This window comes from Astatotilapia calliptera, chromosome 4 (genome assembly GCF_900246225.1).
Source record: "Astatotilapia calliptera chromosome 4, fAstCal1.2, whole genome shotgun sequence".
NCBI lineage: Eukaryota > Metazoa > Chordata > Actinopteri > Cichliformes > Cichlidae > Astatotilapia > Astatotilapia calliptera.
The window spans coordinates 12,109,911-12,126,621 of NC_039305.1; the positions used below are offsets into that span (position 1 = coordinate 12,109,911).

The window sequence follows — 16,711 nt, forward strand, 5'->3', positions numbered from 1 at the left end:
AGATCCACATCCAACTTGACCTCCTGACTTCTTGTAAGTGCCACCGTCTCCAAACCACACATGACAGCAGGTCTCCTCTCCACTCTTGCTGCTATGCTTCTGTCACAAATAACCCCTCTTCAGCTATGCCAGCTGAAGATCAATCATTTGATATACCATATATCATTAATTATGGCGCATTTACAACAGATAACGTTCTAAAATTCAACCAACTTTAATATTTGGAAGGACACAAACCCGCAAAATTTCGAACTTCTAAAATCGGAGTCTGAGATGAGGCCCCTGAACGCAGCATACACAGAGCGCTCGGGTGTGACGTAGAGCGCAATCAGGGCTGCTGAGGCAGACTCGGAGCTGAACTCACTCCACATTTAACGGAGGGCTGTCAGCGCTGCGCGGAGCTACTGAGTGAGTGTGTGTGTTTGATGGGGAAAGCGCTTTTAATCCCCTGAACTTTTCGAGAATAAAAGAAGAAACCCCGGGGAGCGCACGGAGCGGACCGTGGCACATGGAAACGCTATGCAGCTGGAGAGACGGCGGTGGACTTTATCGTAGTTTCACTCAAGAGGAGGCTAAGTGAGGCGAGATAAACATGCTCACCCCGATGCTGGCCTCCTTGCTGCCGCTTTTCCTTCTCTTTAGGATTTCTTTCTGCCAATACTCAAGCGACCAGTGCAGCTGGAAGGGCAGGTGAGGTCTACAGACTTTTTTCCCCCCCCCTTTTAACTGAATGTATTTTGAACGTCAAACTAAACTGCTAAATAAGAAAAAGCGAGGATGTGAGCAAACATGAAAGCTGCTGGTGGCGACCTGAAATGACTGTGACTGAAACTCAAGTCGCCGCGGTGATGTGGGAAGCAGGCGGCAGGGTTAGACGATAAATTAAAACAAAGCTAGCCCCTATGGTGGCTGTAGGAAACAAAAGATTTGTGTAGTTTGTGATATAAGTTAAGAAACTACCGTAATTTTTTGTGTGTGAAAAATGTAGTAATGTCAGAGACACGTGTGTTTGGGGTTGTTTTGGACGTATGAATGACACGATGGTTCAACCAAAGATTTTAATAACATGATGGGAGGACGTTGGAATACGAAAATAACATGTTTATGACATCCCACACACAAATCGCCTTTTTATTTTATTTATTTATCTTTTTTACTTATGTTTTATTCCCCCCCCCTCCCTTCCCCTAAAGAAAGTGTGTGTGGGACATATGCACACACTCATAGGCTCAAAGTATTAAAGGTAGCCACACAGAGATGTATGATAAACGTCAGGAAATGAAGCATTCACTGGAAAGTTTCACCTCCCATCAAACATCTGCTGAAATCTGTTTTGCAGTTCAGAACTGCGCCTTAAATAAGTGTGGTTTTCTTTTTTGTTGTTGTTTTTTTTCATCATCCTGCAGTCAGGAGGGGCTGCCCATACTTTTGAGCTTTCCACCAATAATCTGTTGTTCATTAGGCAGACTCTTGACTAATCTCCTTTAATTGCCTGCAGAAGTGATGAAGTTAGAAAGGACTTAATTAGAGGCATGCTGAGGAGAGCCTGGTTATGGGGCTGCAGAGGCATATGCTCAGCATGTGCTGCGGGTTCCTTTTGAGATCTATGGCAAATTTTGAATTTCAGCATCTCATTTTCAGGAAACTGGGCGTTTCTCCTCCGGAGTCAAACCGCTAGCTTGGCATGTGTATGCTGGTAGACTGCTGATGGCTTCCTGCCTCAGGCTTTGCCACAGAATGACTGACAGAGCCGGAGTTTTCAAATCCCGACCAGGCATTAAGTTCTGGAGGGAGTCATTTGGTCATGCTGGCGCCAGAGGCCGAAGTGCTGCCCGGACAAGTCTCTTCCAGTCTCTTTGGTTGCTTGAAAGCAAGGGGAGGTTCGGTGCGTGACCTGCATTTGCACTTGCATGCTGCAGTCCCAGCTACTGTTGCTGCTGTTGTCTGCCCAGAAGCCCCTGTGTCCCTCCATTCATCCATTTCTGCCTCCAAACCCTTCCCAAAGGCAGCTTGCCAGTGATGCGTTTTGCCAAAGCGCTGGGCGGAACAATGCGGTACGGGGAGTGTGTGTTGGGAGCTGAGGTCATTTTGGCTGCTCCGGCTCGTGACTGGTCATGCAGCCAGTCTTGCGCACGGCCTTAATAATGCTTCAGGAGGAATGTGGTTTAATGTCCTTTGGGTCTGCCAGAGGTCTTCAACTTGGTCAGTTAATTCAGGCTATAAATGCCCCCAAAATCATTTTTAGATTAGTGAATAAGTCTCTTTATTCTTTATTTGGGTAAAGGGGGGTTGAAAAAAATTAAAGCTTTCCAGAGAAATGCCACTTTTATTGCAGCTTGTTTCATATGTTGTGCCTTTTTCTTTTCTTTATCCAGCGGTCTGACCCATGAAGGCCACACCAGGGATGTGGAGCAGGTGTACCTACGTTGCTCCCAAGGCTCTCTGGAATGGCTTTATCCCACAGGGGCCATCATCGTCAACCTCCGACCCAACATGGTCTCTCCCGCCGCCGCTCGGCTCTCTGTCTGCATTAAACCCTCCGCCGAGTCCAGCGGCACCAACATCTACCTGGACCGCAACGGCAAGCTGAGGTTACTGCTGCCTGAGCAGGACCAGGCTCAGGGCAAGGTGCACTGCTTCGGCATTCAGGAAGGGGCCCTCTTTATTGAGGCTGTCCCCCACATGGACATCAGTCGGCGGATTACGGCGTTCCAGTACGAGCTGGTCAGTGACAGGCACAAGGCGGGGCCGCACTTGCTCGTTGGTAAGATGCATCTTTGACATCTTTAGTGATACCCCTGAAAACTGCTGCTTCTTTGATCTGTGTAGCTCCTATAAAGGCCTTACTTTAGATTCCCTCTAGAACTGAGTGCCTTTGTGCTCTGCCCCTGTGGTGCACACCGAGCACTAAATGCAGCCATCTACTGGTGGAAACTTTTATTAGGTTGGACTCTAATAGTAGGAAACTTAACATTTGCTCCAGCACACTGCAAATACTACATCCAAAGACTTTTTTTTTCTAGTAGCATTGTGTTTACATTAAGGATTTTTTTTGGGGGGTGGGGGTTCTTGTCAAACTCATATTTTCACCGTGAGGATTAAAAGGTCAAAATCGGCTTTTAAACTTTAGTTTTTCGGGATAAAACGTTCACCTCTCAGCTCATTTTACAAACATTCTGACTGGATTTGACTTGAACGTTGCACTGTAAGCTTCTATTGTTTTCTTTTTTCTTCTTTTTTGCCTGGCTTGTGTGTGGAGGGGCACAGTCAAACAGAGGGCCTCCAATGGAAAAACAGCCGTGTATTTTCACGCTGCGTACCTGCCAAACCTGCACATTTTCAAGCTGTGCAGCTATGTTTTTTTTCCCCTTCTCTTCCACCTAAAGCAAAATATGAGCAGTATCAGGCCCACATCTGTTTTTACGGCTCTCTTGGTTCACATATTCACATCCTGCGTCATTATCTGGCACAGCAGACAGAAACAGACAGAGAGAGGGTTAAACGTAGAGTAGGAGTTGTTTTGACCGCATTAGCTCGCTCGGCTCAGCTCTGTAGTATAATCTGCTGCTGTAATGTGGCCTGAGATAGCACTGGGATGATTCACAAAGACATTGGTCTCGTGTCATCTGAAGCCTGGAGTCACAGATTGATTGCTGCTGCTCCTCCTTCTTTTTCATGTTTCTTCCTTTCCTCTTCTCTCTGACCTACTGTGCTGGGATTGAGTTGCTCACCATCAAATTGGAATGTATCTCCAACCAGATGTTGGGAGGAACTTCTAGGACCATATAGGCTTGTATTTCCCTTGCTGTCACTCCCTTAACCTCCCTTTCAGCTCGCTTGACTTATTCTCCCTTTTCCTGTCTTCAGTCTCACTATTTCCTACTTCTTAATTTTCTTTCTTGCCTATTTATCATTCTCGTATTTTTCCTTTTCGTTTCCCCCCCCCCCCCCCCCCCCCCTTCCTAGTTGTTTGAAGTGGGTTTCGTCTCTGCTGAGCGGTATTAGCAAGTTGTGCTCCATTACAGTGGAATGCATCTGGTCCCAGATGTTTCAGGGACACTCTAATGTGCCCCTCCACTCCCTCCTTTGCCACTCCTCCCATCCCTCATCCCTCTGTGCTCCTGTGAAGTGGTTCTGATCAGAGTGGCGCTGCATGTGCAGAGGGCCAGAAAGAGATGCTGACTCGGTTCTCAGCCCATTCCTGCGGTTCTATTTCATGTTTGACTTCCTTGGAGAAAAACATAAAAAAAAAACAACCTCTGCTCTGGGTGAGGTTGGCCTCTCTGAAGTCTTGGCTCTCCAGCTGCTACTAAGCCATCCAAGCTTGTGGCTGTTTGACCCTTGAGCCCTCTTTAGTGATGTCGCAGTGCCTTGTGTTGCTACACTAGCTGACCTCAAAGATCCCTCACCTCTGTACACCCATCATCAGACAATCCAGCTAAAAGCTAAAAATAAGGTTAAGCTGCGCTCCTAAATATGACCAAGGGTGAACATCACCGCTTTGGCAAGAAGTCTTATTAGATGTATTGCACACACCAAATTAATATTTATGCTCAGTTTTATGACTGGTTGTGCAAATTAGGGTGCTTTCCAGTGCACCGGGCCCACCTGAGTTAACATTTTTTAAACATTCTTCCACTTATTTTGTGGTCAGACGACTGCTCCTTCCTCACCCTCAACCCACTGCTGACTAGACAGTCCTCTTTTTGCTCCCACTCCTCCTCCTACCCCCACCTGCTTCAGAGTACTACTAAGGAAAACCAAAGCAGGTCTAGGGGTTAATAAAGGCATTCTGGTTAGGACAGCCACAGGACCACCTGAGTCAACTAATCACGGAGTTGACTGCTCTCATTAAGGGCCCTTTCTACTGCTATAAAACAGTCTGGACGAGGGGGCAGGCTGAGTTGCTGCTATGCAGACCCCAATCAAAGGTGAAATGGTGCCTGGAGCAGACTTTTAAATAATTGATGTGGGCTATTGTATTTAATTCACATTTTCTTTTTGGAAACTAAATTACCTGCACTTTAATTGCCCTGTGCCTGTGTAATGCAAGATGTGCACGAAACCGGCAAAATCTATCCTCTGTTTGCTTCTTCTGAATGTGGGCCCCCCTTGATGTTATAGTTGCAGTCTAAGTAGGCCTGCTGGAGTGCTGTGAGAGCTCAGGTCAGATGTAACCTCTACTAGTTTTGCTGTTCTTATACCCGTCATCTGGTCCTTGTTTGTCATGGGGTGTCAAGGGGTTCCTGTTTTGGCAAGGGAAGCTGACTGAACAGCTCCCAGGAGCATTAGACATGCATACACACACACACACACACACACACACACACACACACACACACACACACACACACACACACACACTCTCTTAGCTTTTTGAGTTGTGCTTACTATCAGCAGCGTGCCTCTGTCTGGTGTATAACTCTGAGCTCAGCTGAATCCTGGTCTCTCATTTCTAAATAAATATTCATTTGTCAGGATGGAAATGACTGTGACCCTAATTGTCTGTATGTGAGGAACACTTACTCAAACACAGCCACAGATGTGTGTTTACTGGAAGTCTGTGGGCCTGTTAACACGATTTTTATCACGCCACATGCGTTTTTTAATTTTATTTGCACACCATTTTTCTCTGAACTCATCCACCCTCTTTCTTTATTTCCACATAGCGTCCTGTCAGCCCTGCAGTGACACTGAAGTGCTTCTAGCTGTCTGCACAAGTGACTTTGGTAAGTGCTGTTTTGAAGAATTATAGGCTTCCTGCTTCCTGCTGCTGCATGGTTGGCGTCGATGTCCAATACAAACACACAGTTTGAAATATTGCTGTTACCAGTCTCTAAATCCCATCTTCCTGCTTGGTTTTTCCAGTGGCACGAGGCAGCATTAGGAAGGTGGATCAGGAGGAGGAGCACTCATCTGTCACTGTGGAGATCAGTCGCCTTTACAGACAGAAAACCCAGGTCTTTGTATCTGGGGGTGTCAGGGTACGGAGCTGGACTGGCCGTATCAAAATGCCCCTTCAGTGTGGGGTGAGGTCCGGTGAGGGGGAGTTTTTGTTCACTGGGGCCGTGAGGTTTGGGGAAGCCTGGATGGGCTGCGCACCACGCTACAAAGACTTCCTGCGGTTGTATCATGAGGCACAGCAGCAGGGCACCAACCCCTGTCACGTGGACACTAACTGAGCAGGTCATCTGCCCACATTTGGAGATGGAACAAGCCCTCAGTAACTGAGGAGACTGGCCCAGTAGCCCAGAGCCCCTCTCCTCTCCTGCTGCGCCGTGACTCTTTGGAGACAATGGCTGGAGCTGCTGGATGTTGCCAAGCAGCGTGCTAGCCGAACGCCGGTGATGCAACGTGGAATGTGTTCAGACCGCCTTTCTCACGCACGAGGAATCGCAAACTTTTAAATGTAGCAGACCCCATTTGGTTTTTATGTGTATAAAATGTGAATGAATATTGTACATTTTGAAGCTCTGTGTGCTTTGTTCAAAATCAAAACAAAAACAAAAAAAACGTGATGTACAGTTCTGAATTTATTTCCTATGACAGATGTATAAAATGAAAGACTCTTATTTTGTTTAAAAACGTATTGCAGTTTAAAACCTGAGTTATTTTTTTTCAGGTTGTACAATTGTTTAAAAAAAAAAAAGAAACCAAAAAGTTTTGTTTTGTTTTGTTTTTTTTTGTTTTTTTGTCACTGAGAAGAATAAAAACTTTTATTCCCATGTGCATGCTTACATGTGTGATGTTTGCATACTCTTCATGTATACAGATGTGTGTGTGTGTGTGTGTGTGTGTGTGTGTGTGGTGGCAGATTTTAGACAAAAGTATTAGTAATCGGAAGATAATTATTTAACTGCTTTGACTTTGACTAACTTGAGCTTTTATTTCTAATTTTATATTTTAGATAAAACTATGGTGGCCTGTAGGTACAAATACAAAACACAAAGGAATGAAAAGCAAAGCAACATTTGAGAAAACAAAAAAGTAAAGACCTCTTTTATTTAAGAAGTGTATCAATATCTAATCTTTAAAAAAATGTTATAAACCAAATTATTAGAAATTAATACTCATTGATAATATTCAATCATTTTGGCCATAATGAACCTAATTTAGGGACACAATAGTGCTCTAAGCCTAAATGCTGCAATTTTAAAGAAACCTGGTGGGTCAAAGTAGCTCAAACAATATTCACAAAGCTGTTAAAGAGTTTCATTTTCACCTGATTCTCCATTGGAATGAAAACGCAGTCATACGATGTGCATTAGCTTCTTCACCTCAGCTTTGAGCTGAGACTCTCTGCCAGGGGTACAGAGAGATTGATATCAGAGAGTTGGGGTGGATTCCTCTGCACTGGTTCCTGTGGTGATGGGGTGGCTGTGTTTCAAGGTCGATGTGAAAGGCCCCTTTGTTCCAGCGCAGCAGTCTAGTATGGGAGAGACGACTGAAGACAAACCTGAATACAACCCTGTGACGGGGCACGCAGCATAAAGTCGCGCTCTCCAACCACGCTAATTTTGAATGACGTGCACAACTCTGCTCAGGCACCACATTTAAATGAAAGCCTTTCATTTTCATCACCTCTAAATAAAACACAAAGAATCGGAATATTGGAACTTGTAGCTGTGCAGCACCAGCTGATGCAGCCTGTGAGCCAAGCCTGTTGAGATGACATCCAGTTCATGGCCAAGGCTCCTTTTGTCTGACTTTTCACTTTAAACGGAAATGCACCTAGAATGTCTTTCAGTAAGGTGCCCCACACGGACAATAGCTTTTCCAGACAGCACTGCCCATTGAAATGAATGTCTGGATTCCAGCTAAAAAGCCAGAGGTCCTGGAATTGCTCACTGGGAAATGCAAACAGAGTTTCTATGGTAATGATTCCTTACTGTGAACATTTTTTTGCTCTGGCTTTAAGACCAGGAGCCATGGAGTTAGAGGAGCAGGAGGAAGAGGAGGGTAAGTGGGTATTATTTGACTGCTGGGTCCTTCACTGGTTCTCAAAAGAACCCTCTCTCCTTTTTCCCGGGCCAAACGGCATTTTCATTTCAGGTAACAAACACAGAGTGTTCAGGTGTTTCCTACGCACACTTATATCTCTACATGACTGCTGTGCTGTGTACCCTTTCATATAAATTTCATATAAGTATCTATATCAGGCAAGCTGTACACATCCTGTGTGTTATGAGGATATTTTCAGAGTTTGTATAATTTGGAATATATTCTTTCTTTCTTTCTTTCTTTCTTTCTTTCTTTCTTTCTTTCTTTCTTTCTTTCTTTCTTTCTAGTACACATTGTTTCTTATCCTTTAAAAGTTAAACAATTAATTAAAGGGGAAAAAAATCACAGATTAACCAATATCAGGCCAGGGTGCAAAGTTCCACGGGATGGCTTAAATCAAAAAGTGTTTGATTATACATTAGTGAAGCAGCTTTGCAAAAAAAGAAAAAAGAAAAAGAAAAGAAGCTATCAACAATATAAATACAATTATGATGACCATCGTGTATATTTTCCAGTCAGTGTAGCCAGCTGGTGAGCAGTTCTTCAGAGGCTCTCGTGTCATGAGGGCGTGCATTCAATTAATGCATTGCACACATGCAATCGGTTAAACCTTCTTGGGCGAGGTCAGATTTTGTTGTATTACCAGTTGAGATGGATCAGTCTCAACCAGACATAAATATGTGGAGCCATTGTGCTGTCTGCGTGATTCAGCCAGAAGTCACTGCATGGTCATCTTGTGGGTGGAATTTTTTTAAAAAGAAGGGAAAAAACTGCTGTTGAAACTACAGCCAGGGTGCAAAGTCAGAAGGAAGGGCAGTCAAGTTAAAGAGCAGGAGAACCCCTGCAGTAGGATGAGGCCGAGTTTCTGAGTTTCGTGTAGTGGTTAATATTTCGGTGCCTCTTTGGGAAGTGCTGGAATGTGGGGAATGTGTTGACTTCACACACACATGCATGCGCGGCAACCCCCAACACACCGCCGCCTTGATTAGCCGGAATCAATAGAGTCTCTGTGGTTTTTCTGTTTGCATGCATGTGTGCGTGTGTGTATGCTAGTGCGTTAGTGTGTATGCCTCCACTGTGCACGTGGCTCTAACCCCAGCACACATAAACACACCGCCCCAGTGGCCAGATAGCTGCCACCCACACTGAGCCACAACTTACTCTGCAGCTGCAGTCCCAACGCCTCCAAGCTGACACAAATCTGCCGTGACACTTCTGTAATGCAGTCACATGTACACGGTGAACATAGTTTATCCGATTTTAAATCCATTTAAAATTTGCCCTTTTTCCTGTCTATTTGTCATGTGGAATATTATTATGCCTTTTATATTGTTTAGTGTTCATTTTATTTGATGAAACTGACTTCAGTTTATGGATTGTAGATGTATGTTTATTATACAAAATTACAGTTCAGCTGTGTACAATTTTCTAAAATTGTACATTTGTTTCTACCGCCTTGTTTTTTGACAGCTGGCCTTTGCTGGATGGGTTTTCCTTCTCTACTAACTACTTTAAAATGCTGCTCCATAGTAAATATACTGCATTTCTATAGTGGTTTTCTATTTCATTCTTCTTACAAGGTTCATTCACCCTTTCACACACACATTTTTACAAAAACTTTTTTTTCTGTGCCTAACCATTTTGCCTAACATTCACACACACACTCACACTTAGATGGAAATGTCAGGGGCAGCTCGGTGTTTAGTATGTTGCCCAAGGATGCTTCAGCATGCAAACTAGAGACGCCAGGGATAAAACCACCTTCTGGTTATTATATGACCAGCCCTACCTCCTGCCCCAGCTGCCCCAATTGTCAGTCACTTTTTATCTTCTTTGAAAATTTCTTCTTCTGTGATTATTTAAGTGGGATATTTATCATGTTGGAAAATTTACCTTGTGCTGTTCATCAATCTCCTTTTCATCGTATCTTACAATATTTAATCTGTGCCGAGAGCTCTGGTTTCCTTGTGGACGCTGCACAAGCTGACCTCTGTTGTGCCTGAGAATTCATCTCTTCAGTGCAAGGTTACATAAATCAAGAAATGCGTGTGTGGCTGTTTTCAAGGATAGCTGATAGTTTGTGTTTTACATAGTTGTGTCTTACTGCTTCATTTGTGATGTCTCGCATCTTTCTGAAATCTCACAGTTCAGTTTCTGACTTGTTTAGACCGTTCCTTTATATGTGCCGTAGAGGTAAAGCAGATCATCAACTAACCAGAGGTTGGTGGTTTGATCCCTGGCACTCCAGTCTGCATACCAAAGTATCCTTGGGCAATATACTAAAGTCTGAGTTGCCCCTTTTTCACTGACTCATTCACATAAGTGTGAATGTTAGATAGAAAGCACATAAATGTAGAAAAAAGTGATAGTATGAGTGGGTGAATGTTGTGTAAAGCACATTTATGTAAGTGCTTTCATGTATTTAGTCTAAACTGCATTTGTACTCACTGTTCTTGCAGTGGTCACAGTGGCACAAAGGTTCTACTTTAGGGGTCCTTTTTGATAAACATACGGCCTGCGGTCCAGAACCTGCCCACCAAATGAACTAATCTGGCCCACTAATTTGAAAAATGTAGAATGTTTATTTGTTACACAGTAAAAAAAAATCTGTGAATTTACTGATAATTTATTTTGCTTTTTTAGTAAATAAAGCCCATTTTTCCCACAGTGTAAGCCCAGAGAGCCACACTGCAGTCTGCTACTGCAGCATTTCTTCATAATGTGGAAAAACTGAGACATATTGCTAAACACCTGCTTCATCTTTTTAAAGATATCCCAGGGACTGTATGTGTAGTTAAACACATTTTACATGTTAGCGCTTAAACTAAGGGAAGCAGGTTTTTTAATAGCTTGTTGGGCAATAGCCTTACTGTTCCCGCGCACTTCAGATGAAACCGGGCTGTATGTGGCAAATTATAAACGAGTTCTCACTCCTGGTCTAACCTGTTTGCTTATATTGATGAATAGAATAAATTGCTCAGTTTTGCTGCACTCTGCATTGTTGTGCATGATTGCAATCCCACTTCAAGACATACAGAGATGAAACCTTAGAAAAAGTGGTTCAACAAGCTGTTAAGGCCCCTCCCTGCATGATTATTAATCCCCAGTGGGTCATGAGTTTCCCAGTCATAAAATTCCTTGCAGTCACCTCCCCCAACAAGGCTGCATGGCAGGATTAAAGACTAGGGTGTTGGGTGTCTATAGCAAAATGCAACTGCAGGGTCAGAGCATGGCCCTGCATGTCTCAGTATCAGGTATCAAAGAAGATTGGGAAATAACGTGTTCCAACGTACTAAATGTGTAGTATGCATTAAGCAAACCAGACGCTGTCTTCATCAGATGGTTTGGAGATCACCGTAGGTTCGTTTTGGCTGATGGTAGCCTGTCAAGACAAGGTTTCGCTCCATCTTCTAGTTGGCAGACAAGTTTTGGGATCACATCCAGACAAAAATACAGAGTAGCATTGGCCAAAGTCTGCTGATGAAAATAGAGTTCATGCACGTGATAGAAAAACGCCAGACTGCTATGTTTTATCATGTAGATGACTCCCTCTTGGCTGATGTCTGTATTATGACTAATTATTTCTGTTTGTGTGAATGGTGATTTAGTGCTGCAGTCTGCTCCTACAAGACAGCCTTTTGTCCTAAACCGTCCTCTTTCTCAATGAGTGACTGTGCGGCTGCTGTCAGCTCACATGGATCCCAGAGGCAGCGTCGAGGTGCCCCGTTCCCTCGGCAAACATGCCAGTGTCCTCCAGAGTGGGGGGTCCCGCTGCAAGGAGCAACTCTGAGTTCCCCCCACAATGCTCGGCGGCCCAATAAGGGAACAGAATTTGGCTCGGAGGACGTCAAGCAAACATGCAGCAAATGGCACTTTTATTTGCTTGCCGTCACATCCCCTCCCCCAGCGACCTTCATTTACTGGGATCCACAGTGCCATTTCCAGCAGCCCCATGGCAACAGCAGGACTTGTCAACAGGGGTACAACTTTCTCATGATGTCACCGTGCCGTGAATGATTTGCAGCCCCTAGAAAGTTGATGAAACTCCTTGAACTGATATTTTCTTGCAAACACAAAACAACACAAGCTTTGGATTTATAGATATGAAGCTTCACTTTGAACTGGATAGAAGGAGCATATTTTGCATCAAGTTAATAAGAACACGGTCCTGCTTTCTTTCATTCAATGATGCGATACATTGTAACTGGAACATTATAGAAATATTCACAGACCTGAATGACAAAAGACCATCCTGTCGCTACACCTACCCTGACTCAATCTTGCCTTTGAATGAGCGTGTTGTTGTGTGCTCTATACAACCTGTCATTCATCAGCACTTGCTTCTTTTCTAATTGTGATAATGTGACCTGCTCAGGCCCCATTGCTCTCAGGCCTGTCAGATGCATCGGTCAGAGAGGAAGATCTCCTGTTTGCACAGCCCAGTGAGCACCAGTTGCTTTGCCCTGTTGGTTGACTCCTCCTTGGTAACTGGGCCAACCCACTTTGACCTCTGACCGGGGCTGTGGCCTTTGGATAGGTGGAGAAAAAAATGGCTCCTGCCTAAATTCAGCCATTAAATTCTGGAGTAGACGGGGCCATGCCCTCTAGCCTCCAAAGGAAACACACATTTTAGGGCATTGTGGCATGACAAAGATCATCAGCCCATGGAGGTGCAAGTGCAGAGCGTGATAGATTGCGTAATTTAACATGTGACATTTGATGGATGTCCAAATGAGGGCTATAATAGGTTGTGTGAAGGATAGGTAGGAAGTGAACACTTAGATTTCCACACAGGAGCGGATGTGAGCTGTTTGCTCTGAGGACAGAATGATGGATCGATTCTGAATGGGGGACAACGGCACTAAAGAGGATCTAGGTGCATCCTCCCTGTGTTTAATATACAAACATTACTGTTTGTCCGGACAGCGAGACAGTTTCTAAGGCTAACACAATTCAAAGTAATATGTCAACAACACTGAACAAACCAAGAAATGAATGTGGCAAAAGTCACATTTAGCGAGGTAACAAATAAACATGTTTCCACCCTCATTGACTAATGCTCCACTGCTCCATTCGTGTCAAACAATCCCAATAACCATGCCAGAGTCCTTGGATCCAAGATTTCTCACAAAATTGCGTAGCCACCCCTTCTTTTCTTTTTTGTTTTCAAGGAGCCACACTTTATTGTAATATTTTAAAGTGTGCTTGAGTTATAACAGTTCTTCAGGCTTGTAGTTTTTCATTGGTGATTAAATCCTTTTTCACTCATTTTCAAGCCAGTCCTTGTACCTGACTATTTGAAGCCACTTAACGTTGCTCCATGAAGTGCTTAAGAATAAAAAGGCACCACACTCAAAAGTCCAACCAGTGTTGTGTCTACATACAAAAGGCAACTTAGGAAAATTGCATTTTAAATGACTTTGTTGCTAACAGCCTGTTGCAAAACAATAAATTCTTCCCTAATTTTCAAACTTAATCTACAACTAATGATCATTTTTGGTTTTTTTATTTTTATTTTTGCCCCCCCAAAAAGTGACTCCACCCAAAAATTGAAGAAACTGTAAAAGTGTCAGGCCTAAGAACTATCTGCAGTCGATGAACTATATCTGAAAATGATTTTCTTAAGAAATAGGAAAAAAAACTGAAGCATCAGATTCACAATGACTTCATTTTTCAAACTGAGAAATTACAAGAAAGCGAATAACAATACATGGCTGCTCGTATTTTCACATTTACAACATAAAGAATGGAGGGGTGACTTAAGACTTGTGAATAGCACTTTGGATGTTTAAGATATTTTCTTTCACACCAAGATTATGCCCTCCAAGTCATCTTGGCTCAGTTTTTTAATACACATTGGTGTTGAAACATCTTATACTCTGTATTCCAGGTTACATGCCACAGGAGAGCAGAGGGATTTCATTAAAATCATTACTGGCTGTAAAACAGTGCGCCGAGTCCTGAGCCGTGGCAACAGTTAATAAGCAGACAAGTGTTGGCAACAGCTGAATGGTCAGCTGGGAAAAGAATGGCTGAGGCAAGGGAAAGTATAACTACAGGGGGTCATGCACTCACACTTGCATATGTGTGTAGCTGTTTCGCATAGTAGCTTAGCACAGGTGACTCCCACTGACCATTAATCACAGTCGGGGAACCTGTTGTGTTGCACAGCAGAACAGAAAAATAAGAACACAGTTACAGACCGAGAGGGGATGAAACACATATGTTTGTGGTCTCATTTATCAAGAGAAAGAAAGAAAAAAAAGCATGTTTTTATTTTCCCCCTGCTTTGTTTTTGCCAACAATTTATCCCCACTGACTTTTTTTCAGACTGTTTCCTTCTCTTTTTCAGTCTCACTCTTTGGTATCTATTCCAGAAAACTGTGTTGAGGCTGTATGCAAAGGTGGCAACACCGTCACGTCGAGTTTGCCCAGTCGCAGACTAAAGAGACAAGCGCTCTGTAGTGTGACATGCTGTGTAGATTTTGTGAGGATTATCACCGCTCCACTGTGGAATGTCTTACTGGGAGAAATCAGAGTGGATGGATGAGGCCACGGGAGCCCACTCTGCTAAAAATGTGAAGCGGGCTGAAGATTTCCATTTCTAGTTTTTGTCTGTAACTACAGCAAGGCCGAAATGTTAATCTTACTCTTCATTTTATCTTTAAATTGAATCGTTTTAACATATTTATTCAATATTCAGGAGAAGACAGACCGAGGTTTCCATATATTAGAAGTTTGGTTTGATTCCCAGCTCCTCAAGTCAACATGTCAAAGTGGGTGATTGTGGCTCTGAGAGCTTTGAGTGGTCGAGCTAGACTAGAAGCATAAATGCAGTCTGCTTACCATTTTGTGTTGCTTTGTGTTTAAAATTAAAATCCTCATGAATCTCCTTTTATTGTGCAATCTAACTGCATGCAATTTTGTGAGTCTTATATTACTGCATTACTCTTTAAGTTAATTACAAGAACTGCTGATGCTCACTGTACTGTAAAGGATCACACTCTTTAGGGACCCATACTACTTACCTCTTATACAAGTAGTTGCAAATTTTAAAATCACTTGTATGCAGATAGCATCCAGCTGTTCTGCTCTTTCCCACCTAACCAGATTTCTAAACTTGCAGATCTAAAGACATATTAGACTGCCATCAAGTGTTGGTTAAAAGCTCATTTTCAACAATTACATTTCTGACAAAACAGTAGCTCAGATATTTAATCCCAAAGATCAAACAATACCTCAGATCTGCGAGATCTTCTGTAGATTAAAATTTTGTGTAACACTGGGGGTTATCTTGGACAGTTACCTGCCTTTAAGGCTTTTATGTCAGGAAGCTGACTTGATCTTTTCATCTCAGGGACACTGCTGAGGTAAGATGAAATGTTTCCAAGGTGGAATTGGAGAAATTGTTCATGCTCTTATCTTTTCCCGCTGAAATATTTGCAACTGTCTACTTAAATGTCTTGAAAAATCATCTTTAAATCAGGTTCAGTCTGTCTAAAATACAGCTAGGGATTTCATATCTCTCATATTTTGGAGTATCTTCACTCTGCCTCCTCTTAGCTTTGGAGTTCTTGTTTTAACTCTCAAAGCTTTGAATGGTTAAGACACCACAGACCCTCTCCGAACTTTTACTGACCTACTCTTCCAAGATGTTTGTTACGTCTTTGAAGCGTAGGTTACTGCTGGTGCCTTGTACTCATTTTACACTTAAGGCATTCTTTTTTGGCATTTGGGAAGTTTCATGTGTGTTCTTTAATATATGTTTTCCTTTTGTGTATTCTTTTAGGTGTCAAGCACCTTGTTACTTTGTCTGTAAAAGGTGCTTTATAAATGTACTAGAATTGCTTGTAGAGGTTTGCCAAAAGTTGGTCATGATTGAGAAAATGTTCTCATTTCATAGTAAATTAGGCTTAAACAGGCAAAAACGCTGGTAGAGCAATGTTTTTACTCTATGTTTCATTGCTGAACACAGAAGGCTCGACTCGCTTCATTATGCTTTTTCAGCCCAATGTCGCCCCCTGCAGGTTCCTCTTAATGCAGCAGCTTTCGTCGGTGTCGTCGAGGTTGGGGTACATTCCCGTACTTATCACCATTAAGCCTGCAGTGATGGGCCGAGTTACATACAGCATTAAGCCACAAACCAAAGCCATAATAATAGTGCAGTGAGAGCACAGAAAGCGGGCTTTATGTTTAAAGTCTCTCTCCAGTCCCAGAGAGACTGCTCGTATTTCCATCTGTGGTGAAATGCGGATTTATACTGTAGTCATAACAAAGCCTGAACAAGACTGACACTGCGTAATAAAAGGGTTGGATGATCATTTGTTCTGCAGACATAGCTGTCCACAAACTGATGGATTGCTTGACTGTCTAACGTAACAGTGTATAGCATGTATTCATACATCGAGGGATTACCTAACGACACACAGAAGTAAATATACAATAAGGAAGAGCTGCGTCTGCCTTTCTGATGAGGAAAACTGACAAAGACGAGGCATTGCGGGTTCCCCAAAGGCAGCACCGACCCCACGAAAGAGGGAAACTGTACTCTCCTTTCTGCTGAGTGTGACTTGGCCGAGTGTGTGCTTAAAAACTGTGTATCCACAAGGGTCGAGTTTTCAGTGAGAGCCGGGCGATATTTCATACCAAATTTAGAAAGAAAACAGTTAAAGGTATCAAGTTGAGTTCATGACGCCTGGGAAGAAATCCT

The 16,711-nt window shown here is 43.1% G+C and overlaps 1 protein-coding gene across 1 annotated transcript; it reads left to right on the forward strand.

Annotated features, from left to right (window-relative positions):
• Window positions 1-319: 319 nt before the first annotated feature.
• metrnla (meteorin like, glial cell differentiation regulator a) lies at window positions 320-6,461 on the forward strand. The gene is made up of 4 exons (XM_026164773.1): window positions 320-690; window positions 2,376-2,764; window positions 5,670-5,729; window positions 5,869-6,461. The coding sequence occupies exons 1-4, from the start codon at window positions 593-595 to the stop codon at window positions 6,180-6,182; spliced, it is 861 nt and encodes a 286-aa protein (XP_026020558.1). The 5' UTR covers window positions 320-592; the 3' UTR covers window positions 6,183-6,461.
• The last annotated feature ends 10,250 nt before the right edge of the window (window positions 6,462-16,711 follow it).

Excerpts from the sequence above, each read along its gene's own strand:
- metrnla (XM_026164773.1), top strand. The coding sequence starts at position 593 with ATGCTCACCCCGATGCTGGCCTCCTTGCTGCCGCTTTTCCTTCTCTTT. Across the intron at positions 691-2,375 it reads CAGTGCAGCTGGAAGGGCAG|CGGTCTGACCCATGAAGGCC; the intron begins GTGAGGTCTACA and ends TTCTTTATCCAG. Across the intron at positions 2,765-5,669 it reads GGGGCCGCACTTGCTCGTTG|CGTCCTGTCAGCCCTGCAGT; the intron begins GTAAGATGCATC and ends ATTTCCACATAG.